This window comes from Myiozetetes cayanensis, unplaced genomic scaffold, assembly GCF_022539395.1.
Source record: "Myiozetetes cayanensis isolate MyiCay16 unplaced genomic scaffold, myiCay2020 scf16, whole genome shotgun sequence".
Classification (NCBI taxonomy): Eukaryota; Metazoa; Chordata; class Aves; order Passeriformes; family Tyrannidae; genus Myiozetetes; species Myiozetetes cayanensis.
The window spans coordinates 806,840-822,457 of NW_026087270.1; the positions used below are offsets into that span (position 1 = coordinate 806,840).

A 15,618-nucleotide genomic window follows, 5' to 3' on the forward strand; every position below is an offset into this window, starting at 1 on the left:
AACTGTCCTATCTCTAGGGTACCCATTCTATTGTCTTGCCAAGCTTCTGGAAAAGCAGCAGCTGCTGAGTATGAGTTATAGGTTTACATAATTATTGTTTGCATTTGAACATTTGTAATGAAATGGCTTAGCTGAACTTCTGTGAAAATGCATAATTTGATGAATTTTCAGCGTGAGAGAGAGAAACGTTGCACCAGCATAGAATCAGATGAAAGACGAATCGTGAGAGTGGGTATATGCACTTCCTTAAAACCACATCTGTCAAAGCTCTTACACTTCCCTCATACTGAAAAAAAAAAAAAAAAGGCATTTAAACTCAACCAGACCAGTTAGAAGACACTTACACCAATCTGTCTGGGAGGGAGAAGGGGAGATCATTCCACAGGTATTCTCAAACTACTGCAGTATCATAGAGCAGTCACATTCTCTGACCCCAAATTATTCAAAAATTCTAGGTTTGCAAATTGATGGGGGAAAATTTTCTCCATGTGGAATAGTTAAAAGAAGAGCCATGAAATTAAAAAAAAAAAAACAAACCAAAAGAAAATGCCTGTGTGTGGGTGAGGAAGATGACATTCCAGATTCTCTAAATTCACCACCCTGTGTAGCTTAGCCAAAAAGATGAAATATCAGCTAATGTCATATAATCTCTCCAGTTATTCTTTACATAAGACAGGCAATTTATAATTCCCAATTATGCAATTAAAATGCTAATTACTCCTCACCTAAACTCTCTGTTCTTGAACTGAGATTATCAATTACCTTCAATCACTGCAAATCACATATGACATATGTGACAGTGCCGAGTTTTGTATTATTTATGGACTTTCTGTTTCGTGTGTCTCTGGTTTCCAGGAAGCATTAATGGCTTTACCTTGGTAGGCATTGTTGGTACTCCTTCTGATCTGTGTTGTTTTGTATCTGAAAGTATGTCTGCATTTTGGGGTTCCTGCCCTGAGCTCTGGCTTGTCATCCATTTTAGAACAGCAAAGGAGCACATTTAGAAATCCCAGCAGGAATTATTTACTACAGAAATGAGCCCACCTACTTCTGTGCTGCTTCTACACAGCTCTTCCTTTCCTCATAAGTGTTCTGTGCTGTGTTTACATTAATGTGCTGCCAGTTTGCTGTGCCATACCTGCTTGCCAAAATTACAATTTTTCTATCCTGCTGAACTCAAATAACATTGTTCTCTTCTAAGGTTCCATTATTATGTAGAGTTTGCTGCACATAAAGAAAAATAGCATACTTAAAAAAACCAGCAAAACTGAGAACAGAATCTAGACGTTAGAATTCAGAAGGATCAACATTTTAAAAAAATATGCCACATTATTTCTGCTTGTGCATGATAGAAATTAGGACAATTGTAGGTAGACATGCTTCAAAGTACAGCCACTTCCAGTATCTCTGGTTGATGGTGAGCTTCAGCAGCTCTACTCCCTGAGCATGCAAAATAACCCAGCCAGTGGTTTGAATCTAAAAGTTTCATTAGAAGTTGTGCAACCCCTTAGTTTGAGAAGTCAGTGCATAGAAGTGTTTTTGTTTCCTGTTGTTCACGGATCTGTAAGTTCTGCTCTAAACAATTTGCAGGCATGTAGAGCACTTAAATAATAACACTGCTTTCATAAATCATTAATTCTGTTGTCTCCAAGGTGCAGAATAACTTTGCTCATCTGCTCACAGTGCTATTTTTCTTGTTCTGCTGCAAGTTTGTAATCCATCGTTTGTTCATTAATACTTGGATTATTCCTCCTACTCTTCTCCACTCTCCTTCTTTACCCTTTTGCAATGAAGTACTGACTTTTTTTGTTTGCTTGTTTTTGTCCTAAAACAACTTCAGACTTGTTTGGCAATACTGCAGTGTGCTGTTGTGAACTAAATGAAAATAGGATTAGATAGGCTAAGCCTTTAAGCATCTAGTTGCCCGTGGAAAATAAATTATATTACCAGAGTAAGTAGGTTAACAAAGAAAAATGCTCTGCATTTAAGAACCTCACAATGTCTAGTGTGGGATTAAGGGAAGCCCTGCTCACTCTGCTCCTGCATTCACTGATGGGATGTTCCTGACACCTTCTCTGCTTTCCTCTGAGCATGTTTCTTCCAGCCTACTTTGATGATAATTTTAAATGCTTTAGGCATCATGGACAAATTATATTTACTGTGGATTAACAGTTTTGTGTTATTTGGGCTTCATAGCTTTTTTTGTGTGTGTCCAAATGATCAAAAGAGTGGCTTTTAGTCCTGCTATAAACAGAGAGATCAGCTTTGGAATATTTGGCCTTCTATGAATCCTTTAACAAAAGTTTGGGGTTCAGCCTGTCTCATGGCTATACTTCATATTTACACTGTTCAAAAGCATAATAACACAGTCTAGTTGTAATTTAAAACTAATTCAGTGCACAGATAACTAACTAATAGATATTCACCTACGTCTTCCAGTTGTATTCATTTAAAAAAAAAAAAAAGTAAACTATAAAAATTTCCCCAGTTTCTGTCCAGAACTCCCTTAAGCCGCTCTGGTTTCCAGTTTATAGCTCAGACCCACCTGCTTCCATTTCAAGGCAAAGTCTCAAGGGCTGTGTTCAAGGAATACTGTTTTTGAAGTTTGTAAAGGTTTCTTTTTATTAGGAGGCAACTTTCTCAAAGGTGCACGGAGGACATTATTGTGGATCTGAAACATCCTTAAAACAGTGAGTGATCCAGTGTGAAAATTGTTTATATAAATACATTTTCGATATAAACACCTTCAGGAGACACTGAGCCACGAGTGTCCTTCACTCTTCTGTACCTGTGTGCTCCACAGGGCAGGGTGACAGCAGAGCTCGCTGGTACACAACCTCAAATTCTGGTTCCTGAGTCTTGGTAGGGCTGCAGTCTCTGGGAATAATGAACAGGGTTATTCAGTGGGTTTGGTCCTCTGTCACTGGAAGCCTTGGGATGAGGGATTGTTCCTGCAGCCTGAAGGGATGGGCGTGTCTCATTCTGCAGCACTCTGTGTCCTTACCAGGGGTGTGGGACTGGGGTAGCAGGACCATCAGAAGATGCCACTGAGGAATGCAGTGTTATAGAAACCTGGCTAGGTTTTAATAGGTTTTTTTGCCAGCTATTCTTGCTGCTTTTTGTTCCTTCTGTGTCTCTCTTTTCTCCATACTTACTACTTTTTTTTGTAATTGCAGTTCTTACCTGTTTTGTAAGATATAGGCAAAAATGCTCCTTTGGATTTTTATTTAGAATTTAAATCTTTTGATCTAGAAGTGTCTTGGCTTCAGGATTGAGTAGCTGAAAAATGCAAAATGTGGTGTTCTTATAAATATTTGTTATAAGTCAAGAAGAGCTGCTGACAAGAATTAAGATTAGAGATTATTTGTGTACACCTTTGGGAAATAAAAATAACAGTGCTGAGTGTGTATGGATATGTTGTATTCTGGGTGACAAGGAAGACCTGAAAATAAGCAAAAAGTGTGAGAGCAATCATTACAGATAGTTCTATCCCTCCTGCTTTAAGTGCCTTTATTCTCCAAATTCACTTAAGAAAATTGTTGATATTAAACTACCTTATTTTACATTCATAGCAGACACCTGATTGTCATTGTCAGTGTGCTTTGGTAGCATTAGAAACTGGACCAAAGATGATCATGGGACACAAGCATCATTGTCTGAATGGTTTTGATAATTTGCCATAAAGACTGTTCCTAGAAGGTTTTACTTTAGTGGCTCTTTGGGCTGTTTTGAACTTGAGGCTTTTTAAGCATTCAGGAGTTTTGTTTGGGTGTGTGCAGTGCTCCAGGAGATCTGAAGCACAGCAAGTACATACTTGTTCTGTTATTTCTGAATTTTCTGAACCCATTATTTCTGAAAGCGGGCTTTTCTCAAGTCACTGTAGTCAGTGAGGCAGTTGAGACTCAGAGCAGTGGGGATAACACTGTCTTGTGCCTTGGCAGATTGGCAAGGCTGGGGCAGGTGCACTCATGTCAGATTGACCTGAGCTGATGCTTTGATGCTTGCCTGTTTTTAAGTTAATGGAAGAAAGAGTGAGTTTTTTAAGACTACCTTCATTCTCCACATATTGTCAGTCAAAGAAAATGAAGATTTTGGCAAAAAGAAAAAGCACCAAGCCTGGGAGGTGTCAAAAGCAGTGCAAGGCCCATACCAGCACTAGCAAATGTCTGTATTTAAAAGGTAACATCTGAGAGCCAATACACCAGTGGCTGATCCATAGACACCACTGAGGTCCTGTGTGCATAGTAAGTAAAACACACCCTCCAGAGAAATACTGCACAAAACATGACAGGGAGCTGTGAAACCCGTGAAAAAAAAGGAGAGAAAGAGGTGCTTAACTTCTGTGTCTCTGTTGCATTAAAAGCTCAGGACAAAGCATCCAGCACCAGCATAGAACTGACTGAATACACATGTCCTCCAATCAAAAAGACCAGGCAAAGCTCAAGATGCAATGTTTGCAATGCATGTGGAGAGACAGATTGAATTATATTCCATCCAGCTCTTTCAGAATTTATACTTTCGTGTTGCACTTTTGGATGAAGATTCTTACAGGGTGTAGTCAGTGAAATCCTGGTGTGATGAAGTCTAGTGGCAGAATCTGCATTAACTTCAGTGGAACCAGGGCTTTAACTACAAAATGCTGGCACCTTCTCTAACTCTCTAAATACACTTTTCAGCTTTGAAAAGCCAGCACTCGCCATTAAAGAGACACTCAATCCTTTGTTTATCTATGCCATGTTATACAAGGGTGTTGGCTGTCTTTGATGGAAGTGTTGGGTTTTTTTTTTCAGCTGCATGAACATGTTTGTAATGAGTCATACCCTAAAAAAGTAAATTCAAAAAAGCAATGTGAGTGGTTTTACTAGCAGAAAACTCATCACCTGGCAAAGCTGTACTATCACCAGCTCAGTCTCATAAATAACTGCTTCTTTCTTACTCTTAAAAGGAAGTCCATGATGTTTGATGAAACAATCAGGTTTCTTTTTTAGAAAAGAGAAACAAAGTTCAGGCAACAGCTGGGTTATACGAAGCATGTCTTAATTTATTTGTTGCTTTTTACTGCTAATCGGGGAGTGCTGCAAAAGGTGAATACTATTACTCGGCTGCATAGTTTCATATTAATTGCAACCATGAATATGTGATCAGTTGTCATATGGAAAAATAAACCCTGCTATCCTGCATCACTGATGATGGAAAGATGTTTACAGCCTTCATTATTTCATTTTTAAAGCTCTTTAGAAGGTTACTGAAACTTGCTGTGTGGAGGACGCAGTTTATTCAATCATTTAAAGTGAAGGGTCTATAAAATACACTAAAAGTTGCTTCCTATAATGTAACTATACATATATAGCAGTATAATTATTGTGCAAAATCTTTGTACATAGTGCCATGTCTTGCAGAGAAGACCTTGCCTGCAAGCAAATGTTTGCATATAAAATGTCCGTTTTTGGGCAAAAATGACTGTGTCAGACCAAATGGCAGTTTAGATGATAAATTTCATTGGCTCAGTTTAGTGATATCTCCGCTGCACTCTCACCATGTCAGAGGTTACCCTTAACTTCTCTGGCATTTGACCTACTCTTTGCCATTATTCATTTCTGGGGCAAAACAAACTTCCTATTTTCTGCCTTGTAAACCACAGTATTTTGAACAGAAAAGAGATCCTGTAAACAGCATCTCCCTACTGAGTCTCTAAATGGAGGCTTTTCTTTCTTCCTGTGTGATTAATTTGTATGTTTTGTTTTGTTTCTCTTTAAATACTGTCATTTTGTGTCATTTTAAAATCCAGTTTGGAATTACAAGCATGTAATACCTTTAATATCCTTTGAATTTGAATTGTGTTGTGTGGATTTCTGCTGCAGAAGGACAAAATCACAACATCTCTATTCTTTGAATGACACCATTATCACTCTGTGTTAATGAAATGATTTGAGTTTTGCAAGGAACAAGGTTTTGAAATGCATGCAGTACTATTAAAGGGAATTGGATTGTAGCTAGAGCATATTTCGGAAAGAATAGAAGGATCCATGATATATGCTTAGCTCTTAAAGCACCTAATCCTATATTAATTGTGCTTTGGGCACATCTGCCCTCATGTGAAGGGGACTTTGACAGTGAAGATGAAAATGTTTCAATGCTTTCTAAGGCCAAACAGCTCCTCCAGCAGGATGGCAGTGCTGTGTTGTATTGTTCTTTATAGACTGAGGAGACAGCCTAATGTCACCACCTTATCTTCTTGCTCTTGGGATTGAGTCTGTGTTAATTTTTTTCCCCCCTGTTTGGACAGGGGAAGATCATTGAGGTATTTACGTACCACAGACTGAAACTGAGAACTCTTGTGTTTTCTCTGTGGTGCTACAGACCAGAAAACATGAGACCATCCATTCCAGTGTGGTCTGTGACACTGGTGGAAAGGGCTTGGTTTTACACAGTGGGAGAGCTCTGCTGGCTTCTCTGGGGAGGAGGGTGAACAGCACAGTCAGAAGTAGATCAGGCTTTGGGAATATTTAGTTCAGCTTTCAGCAGGAGGTATCTGTGAGGTGGGAAAATTGAGAGGGCTTCTGAGGAAATTATTTTGGAGAGCTTTGTCCTGTCTGGCAAGCTCCTTCCCCAGTGAAGGGCTGGTTGGACTTCACTTTTCCTGAATCTACATGCCATGGACTGAAGGCAGCAGGAGTGAAAATAAGGATCCATGGATATGATTGTGTACCTGAAATACAGCAAGAAGTGGTTATTTCAGTTCCACTTCTGAGGGTTTTGGCCAAATTCAGCATTTTAGCTGCTACCATCCTGTTCGTTGCCAACAGGAATTTCCCCTTCTACCTGGAGTTGTTAAGGAAAGCAGTTGCCATTTGGAGTTACTGAGCTGCACTTGAACCCCTCTTCTCTGTTGCAGAGTTGCTTAATGGCTCTGTGGAACCCCCTTGCTGCTCTGCAGGACTGCTGAGCTGGGGATGTGGGGGAACAGGAGTGTTCAGCCGAGCAGAAACGGGCAGAGAGCCTCGTTGGGAAGCTGGAGATTTACACCAACCCAGCTGTACTCCAGCAGGGCTTGCTTTTCTCCCTGTCTTGGGGGTGGTTTTTTGCATAAATCATTAATTACTGCCTTTCTGTCTTCGCAGCCTGTTCCAGCACTACTGCTACACCCGGGGTGGGATGCGCCACACCTCCTACACCTGCATCTGCGGCAGGTAAGTCACTGCCTGGCACTGGACTGGGCAGCCTTTATGGTCAGTGTCCCGCTGGATATTCTAAAAATCATTCCTGTAAGGAGTGGGATGTGTTTGCAAGTGCCACCAGTGGGGGTTCTCACCTGTTTCCACTGGAAAAGCCAGAGAGAAGTGGATAGCGCTGTCTCTTGAAGAAAGAACTTGGTCGTAGATTCTGCTGCACTCAAGAGGTTTCTCAGTGGCTGCTGCTGCCAAGATCATGTTTATGCTCCCATCTGTGCTGCAATTGGCTTTTTTATTAAATAGTGTTACGGAGAAGAGCTTTAGAGCTACTCTCTGCTGCTCAAATATACTTCTTTTGAAATACACCTTAAGTATTTAATATAATTCTCAAAATTCTCTGTCTCAGAGTTTAGGGTGCAATTAAAATAATCTCTTTGAAGTGTGGAAATTTTTTGCTCTCTCTTTCTCTTGCTGAATAGCTAGTGTTGAAGGTTATTGTATTTAGGAAAGTAGTATAAAAGTTCTCCCTGCAGTTGTAGAAATGCACCAGAGAACGGTGTAGGATACATGCTGAAGAACAGCTGTGTGCTTTGTGCACAGATTAATCTTACTTAGTGGAATTAATCTAATCAGAAATATATGACAGATGAAGCATATATGTTGGTATATATGTTCCACTTGTCATTCTGCTGCTACTGAGAAACATTTACCCTACACTGAAGTCACATACACTTACAAAAGATAATTTTTACATTAAAGACAATAATGCTATATTGCTGTGAAGGTAATAAGGACAATTAGCACCTTCACTTCTTTCTGTTGTTTACTCAATTGCTTATTTTTAAATGCAGTTTTCCAATTTATATGCAAAATTGCAGTAGGAGCATGAGCAGTCTTATGGAAATTGTGTATCTAAATTGTCTGAAAAGTTTCCTGTTTTACGTACTGTCATATAATTTGAGAATTCAGTTCAGAAGTGAATGATGACAGGAGTTTCCTGGGTGTCCTGTCCCACCAGGCTGGAGGGGCTTAGCAGGGCAGGAGAGTGGTGTTAGAGCTGCCTCTGAACTACTGGAGGGTTTAAAACAGAGCATGGAATGCAAGATCCAAACAATATTGTGACTCTCTTGTAGCTGGGAGCTGGCATTGCATCCTGCCATTAGAATTAGAAGTGCAGACAAACTTGATTTGAAAAAAAATAATTATATCAGATAGAACACAAAGAACTTTGTCTGTAAATTTTTGTATTCTGACTATGAGTGAGAAAGAATGAATAATATTAGCAGTTTTAAGCTAGGACCTAATAAATGAATGAATTCAATTAACATAATAATGGCAAAAATTAATAGACATTTTTTATTACCATGAAAACGTCATGCATTGTAAATATTTCACTTAACTACATTTACAACTAAAAATAGCTTTTGCAGTTAAGATTTTTGAGTGGTTAAGATTTTGACAGGATCTTTCCTTCTGAGATTACAGGCCTGATAATAATTTCTGTAGAGGAGAATCATCTTTTCCGTAGAAGTTTGTTATTCACATTTTAAAAAAGATACTGACTAAGCTGGAAATCTGGAGTACTCAATATAATATTTCTGTACAGAAATAAATCACCTGTCACCTGATGAGGATTTGTTGCTGTCCCTGTCCAGTGTTGTATTCTGGAGGAAATAGTAAATGGATATGTGCTTCATGTATTTATTGTTATTATCAGAATAATCACATTGATTATTATTACAGGGCATCACCCAGCGAGGTTAGTCCTGTGGTTGGTGATACTTCCACACACTGTCAGTTTGGGAGTGGTTTGAAGCACAGACACCAACCAAGTGCAATTAAAGGAGAATGGAGCATTTGATAAGAATACTTGGGTATATTTAGCGCTCATCTGCCAAGTGTTGACTGCCAAGTAGTGTTCAAAGGCAAATGAATTATTGTAGTGTCTTAGGGTACTGAGTAACCATTTTTACAAATGGGAAAGCAAAGGTAATCCATTGTGACAGTGTGTCCTGGTGACGCTGGTAGGTGGCATCCACTGAGAACCAGAGATTCCAGCTGGAGTTGGGTGGAAGCATCGGTATCTCTGCAACCACCTCAGAAGCCACAGTCAGCTGCTACTTGTTACTGTGGCAGCTTAGACTTGTTCAGATCTTTTTGACAGATGTCTCTGGGCAGATGAAAGCTCTCATCAGATGATACCAGTGATTGGGAATAACACTGTGCAGTATACTCCAGGATACTCACTGAATCTGTTTTTCTTTCTTTCATTTCAGTACAACTTTGTAGTTTTCATGTCCTAGATGAAAAAGTGGAGAGAAGGGCTTCCTTCTGGATTGGTTCTATGATGATTTAAATCATGGTGGAAGTAGTCTGTGGTTTTAGTTAATGGTCTGTTGGTTTTCCTTTGGATGTCCTTAATGCAGAGCTAATAGCTGCACTTTCTGTAATGCTTGATGCTCAGCATAGTCCTGTTCTTAAAATATTGCTGACTTTCCTTCTCTTTTTTCAAATAATTTGTTTTCAGGGTGCTTTCTGATCTAAAATATATCTTGGGGGTTCGTTTTCCTTTGCTGGTAACAGGAATCTCTTCCTCCACTTTGCATTCTCAGTGGTGTTAATTTGCAGCTTTCCCGCTGCTTCACGCAATTCTTTCTGTAACAAACACGTTTTTGGCACCAGTTAGAGGCAAATTATTAAGGGAATAAAAACTGATAGACAGAAACCTCTTGGAGGGCTTTCCAGGTTGGCTGCCTGAAGGCAAGCTCTGGCACCACTGCGTGTGGTGGTTTTGCTGACTAAAAGGAAGGCAGCAGAGCTGCCAGTGATCCTCACCTCCCCACAGCACTTCATCTTAATCCCCAGCTTGGCACTCTAATGCCAGACCTTTCGATTCTTGCTTCTTGGGAAAGAAATAAATAGCTTCTACAGGAAGGCTCATTGTCTTTGCCAGTGGCTGTGGGTTTTGTTTAAATTGTTTTGAAGCCACCTTGAAAGTCCTGTTGAATCAATGTGAACAACTTCTGGCCAGCTGTGGCATTTACCTTGTGGGTACACATCAGTTTTGTAGCACTGCTCCTAAAGCATCTTCCTGCCTTCATCTTGGGGCAGTGGTGAAGATGCATCCTGTGGGGGAGGTTGGACATGCAGCTCTTGGCAGGAACCAGCTGTAGGTGTTTTAGTTCGGGTCAGAAGTGCATTTTTCTGAGGCGAGCTCTCCCGCTCATCCTCAGCTGCAGGGCCTGCTCAGAGCCAGGGACCAGTCCTGCAGTGCACATGCTGGATTTGTTTTGGGTCAAAACCAGCTGGGACAGCTTTCAGGAGCAGGTCTGCTGTGCCTTGGTTGCTAGTGGGTGTTGAGCCCAGGGGACGTGCCCAGAGCCAGCCCCAAGGGCGCAGATCTCACTCCAGTCGCTCCAACCCTGCAGTGCACATGGTGTGCATGTCTGGTCTTCAGCACCAACTGTGCTCTCCGTGCTCTGATCCCATGTGCACAGCAGAGCCAAGATGTGCGTGACAGATAAGGAGCCTCAAATGCCAAGAAAGATTGTGGCTCTGAACGCTTCACTGGCGGTGCTGAAAAACAGATTTTTCATGCATCTCCCGTCACAGTTGGTGCTGAACCTTACGGAAATATTTTGTAAACTAAAACCTTTACGTTGAAATGTGCAAAAGACGTCCCCTCATCTTTGTATTTTCAGTGCCTTTTGTTGAAAGTGTTTGTGCAGTCCTCAGATTTGAGTATATGACTTATTTATGCCCTGGTGTGGTGTATGACTCTGAGGGTGCCAAACATATGATGATAAGTAAACAAGCTGTCTGCAAATACATTAGCATGGAGTCATGCCCTTAAGCTTCATGATAATTTTTTAAAAGTTGATCATAAATATATGCATGTGCTGTTTGCCTCTCCTACTTTATCCCCATTTTTGGAGGGAGATAAGGAATAGTATCTGCAGCTAAAACCCTGACAGACTGCTGTGCAGTGTCTGTGTGAGTGTGGCAGCTGTTGGTGGGTTTTAATTATTTTTTGTATTTTTCCTTAAACACCAAGCATGTGAGTTCACAAACAGTGTCATGCACAGCACCAAGATCATTCCAGTTGTTTCCAGGTGCCCCCCTCCCAAAATCTCAGCCCTCCCCCTGGGAAACAGTTCTTCAGGCAGGAAATGATGCTGACAGGCCACGGCAGAGGTGGGAGCAGACTGCTCTGCTGTCCCTTGCACGTGAAAGGAGGCAGCTGAGGCTGGGAACACAATTCCCACCCTACACATTGCCTGGCACAGAAGGTCCTTTTCTTTCCATTGCACTCCACTGCCCTACTGCAGATTTTTTTCTTCACATAGAGCAAACTAATTTTGAAAGTGTCCTGGTGTGGAAAACTATTCCAACAGTGCCCAGGAGACAGGACATCTCAGAAGGAAACCCATGTCTGTCTTTACCCTGTATACAAGTTTTATGGAGCCATTTTTAGCTATCTGCACAACAACAGAAGTTCCCAAGTCCACTGTCCGGGAAGGAAAAAGCATCCAGCCAGTTGTGAAACCGTGTTTAAGCCATTGGACCAGAATCACAAAATTAGCCTTAATTCCTAATTCCGTGGGGGTTTTTAACTCTTGATTTAACAACTTTAATTTTCCCCTTTGGAGCGTGTATAATTTTAAGAAGCACACTTCGTATCAGAAAATCATTCCCACGATTCTGAAATCACCCATCCCTACCTTATTACATAGTGATTCTTACATGCTAAAAAATACTTAACAATAAATACTGTTTTCAAAATATCAATGTGGAATTATTCTAAAATCATCAAATCCAACCATTAACCCAGTCCACCACTAAATCATGTCCCCAGGTGCCACATCTACTTTTTAAGTACTTCCAGGGACATGATCCAGCCAGTTAGATTGAGAGCCTGCAGAAATTTGCTCCTTGCTACTCCACAGTCACTGCTTATGGAGTTACTGTATCTGGATGACTGATGATCTGTTAAATACCCAGTTGATCACAGGTACTTGGTGTATCTTGCAGGTAATCTCTGTTTGGACACAGTGCATGCTTACTGCTTTTGTAATTGCTCATATCAGAAGTCTAATGTGAGAAGTGTGTCAGATGCCACATTTACTCCAGGTGCAACAAAAGATTCCTTGAAACTGAGCTCAGGTTGCTGTCACCTGAGATGTGAAGCTGTTCCACCATCACACACTTAAAAGAATCAAATTTGAGCAGGGTGACCAATATGGTTTTGATGAAAGCTGAGGTACAAACTGGCAAGTCAGCTGGAGGAGTCAGAGATCCCACGGTAACCCTGTCCCAACACATGTATTTTTAGATGTGATATAACTCTTTTAGCATTTTGAAGAAAAAAAAGTGAGGGCATCAATCTGAGGAGAACACTGAAAGAAAAATAGGTAGAGCTTGGGATCTTTACCAGCCTTTTAACTGACATTTTATAGACCTGGGGGAATATCAGTAGAGAAGAGAGGATGCCAAGGGCAAATGTAGGTCACCAAATGGATCACAGAGCTTCACAACGACAGAACAAGGGTCCATCCTTCTCTGGAGCTGTTTTATTCTTGTGAAACAGCAGTTTGCTCTGAAAGATTTCCAGGAATAAAAATCTTTTCTTTGTAATGTGATTTTTTTAATAAGAAGTAGGAAAAGAGTGACAGTTTTCATACCTGTTACTTGCTGCTGACATTGTATGCTGGGAAGCTCCCCGAGCAGCAGGCCACCAGAGGGAAACTGGAGCTGTTTCCCTGGACAGCTCAATTTTTCCAGTCCCAGTGATTCCTGGAGCATTTCACACATGTCAGATTTTACTCCAGTGGAAGTTAGTTTGTTTTATGCCTCAGACTACTTAACCTCAAATAGGGAAAAATATCACTTAGTAATTAAAATTGGTATCAAACGGGTGTAAGTTGAAAGATTACTTGTGCATCATTCCTTCCTTTACACTGTCACAGAGATGGGAAATATTCATGTGAACTGTGCCAAGTCCCTTCTGCTCCTTCCCATCCCCAGCTCTGCTGCACTAGCGGCTGGGCAGGGCTTGGGAGATGCTCTCACGGCTTCCTATATGATTATGCTGATGGTTTTACAGTGCTCTTTCTCGTGTTGTGTGAATGTGTGTGTGAATGTTTCTTCTCTCACTAACTGTGCTGCGTTTTCTTTGTGCCTGTCAGTGGGGAGAACTCGTCTGTTTTGCACTACGGCCACGCTGGAGCCCCGAACGACAGGACTATCGAGGATGGAGACTTGTGGTAGGTAAAGGGCTCGAGTTTGTTTGATGTTTCTGTTTCACTGCTGCTGTTTCCATGCAGGAATTGTAGGTACTCTTGGAGCTTGGTAATAAAACGATGGCTGCATAATGGTCAAAAGTCCAAATCTTTAAAACAGAATGTAACATTGCGTGGCAAACTAGTCTGGTTTCCTCCAAAAGTCCTGTGTACCTGCACCTGCAGCTGAAAGGGAGAAGGAGACACTGTTTTCAAACACTTCTGAGCCAGAAGCACTTAGAATTTAGTTTAAGAAATGACTGTATTCTAAGTACAAGAGTAGTTGCAAAATTTGGCATCTGAGTTTGCTCTTGAACCTCAAATCCACACCTCGGCTCTGATGGTGGGGTGGAGGATCACAAAAGTGTTAGCTGCTTTTAGAGAACTGCAGTGTCCAATTGCAGTATGGATTAGATCTTACAAATGCTTGTGTGCACCCAGGCACCCTGACATGGAGGTAGACTTTGGAATGTGTGTAGAGATTGAACTCATCTCAGTCCAGGTTAGGGCAGGGTGCTTCTAGTTCTGTGTTGCGCCAAAAATTTCTGTAAAGATTTTGCTAAGAGTTCACTGTTGCCATAGTACAGCTGAAAATACCAGAAATGTTTCTCTACTTGCATGACATGCCCACCTGCTTTGCAGTATCACTGCAGGTAAAAGCAGGGTGAATGAAAGCACCAAATACACTGCCATAAATTGGAAGACACTCCTATTTGTGTGGGGTGTGACATATCAGATTGTAACTTTTGTACTTCACCTCTGAAGATGTGGCTCAAAAAGCCTGCATTTATAAAATACAGAATTAGTTTTGGAGGAGTTAATCTTGGAGGATTTGTACTGGGTTACCTTTGGAGCACGTGCAAAAAGGGTGTAGGTGTGTATTTTCACAGTGGAATGTAGAGGTGTGAAGAAAAGCAAATTAGTATTATCAGTGATAAGCTCAAAACCTATTATGGAAAACAAATTGAATCTCAGAAGTTAAAAAAATATGACTTATTGGCTAATGTTCCAGGCACATCTGCAGGTGCTGCAGAGTGAACTTGTGGAATTACAGATGGGTGCTTTCTTTATAATACTGTAAAAACTTCTAAAAAACTTCTTGTACAAAAGTTTATGTATTATCTTTATCTGTGGTTAATAGCTTACTAACCCCATCAAATACTACTGTTAATTTATTGCTTTGATTTATGATTATGTTGTGTTTGAGTAGATAATATGCTGTGAGTGGTTTTTTTTTTGATCAGGCAGGACACACCAACATGATACTGTATCAGCTGAGTCATTCAATTCAATTTAAACACCTTTTACTGAGAGAATATATGGCACAATGCATATCTAATTATGATACCCTGTATTTGAAATAAAGGCCTTTAAATTTCGAGGGAGACCTCAGGGTGAAGGATATATGTAGGAACCTTTTATTTGCGGTCTCTGAGGACAGTTTAGTGGGTGACTGTAGTCCCTCTAAACCATGAGAGCTCACACAAGGCTCTTCACAAACTCTTACTTCCTGCAGTATTGGCAAAATGTTTAAAATATGTTGGGGTTTTATTATCCTCGTATCTCTGAATGTCAGGAAAGCCTCATCTCCCAAATACATTGATCACTTCAGCATTTTGAGGCCACTGAGCAGCAACCCCTCTTTGTAACCATCTCCACAGAGAGAACAAAGTTTAATGTAGTTTAAAATAACCTCTTGTTTGAACGGTCCAGTTGCACCGTGGTGTTGATGAGATGGAGTTTGTCAGGTGTAGATTAGTTTTAGCAAACTGGTGCTCCATGTGCATGAGCACCTGTCTGAGCCTCAGCCTCTGCCCCTGCCTTACCCCCGCTCATGCACAGTCAGGCTCTGCTCCACACGTTTTTTCTTGGTATTTTTCTCAAGTGAAAATAAAAATACTAATAAGAAAAAGTAATTTGATTTCTGTAAAGACGATTTAAAAATACACTCATTTTCCACAGTTAAAAGTAGTGTTTTGGAAAAAATAAAAAATCTCGAGGTGGCTGCACTATCAGCATACAAATAATGCCAGGGTGGATTCACTGTGTGCTTTCACAAGATCTAAACTGGGTGTAGATGGGGTGTGTGTGCATACAGAGCAGGGCATTAAAACCGCAGTGTGCTGATTTGTGTGTGTGTATCATATATGTGGCTTTCAATTAAGCTT

General features: G+C 40.7%; 1 protein-coding gene across 2 annotated transcripts in view; it reads left to right on the forward strand.

The window, feature by feature from the left end:
- The window catches only part of PEPD (peptidase D), a 134,417-nt gene that overhangs the window by 68,889 nt on the left and 49,910 nt on the right, over positions 1 to 15,618 (forward strand). For both annotated transcript variants that reach the window (XM_050311623.1, XM_050311624.1), the window contains 2 exons: positions 7,122 to 7,190; positions 13,358 to 13,435. In XM_050311623.1, coding sequence (XP_050167580.1) covers positions 7,122 to 7,190; positions 13,358 to 13,435 — 147 coding nt within the window. The remainder of the gene's footprint in view (positions 1 to 7,121; positions 7,191 to 13,357; positions 13,436 to 15,618) is intronic.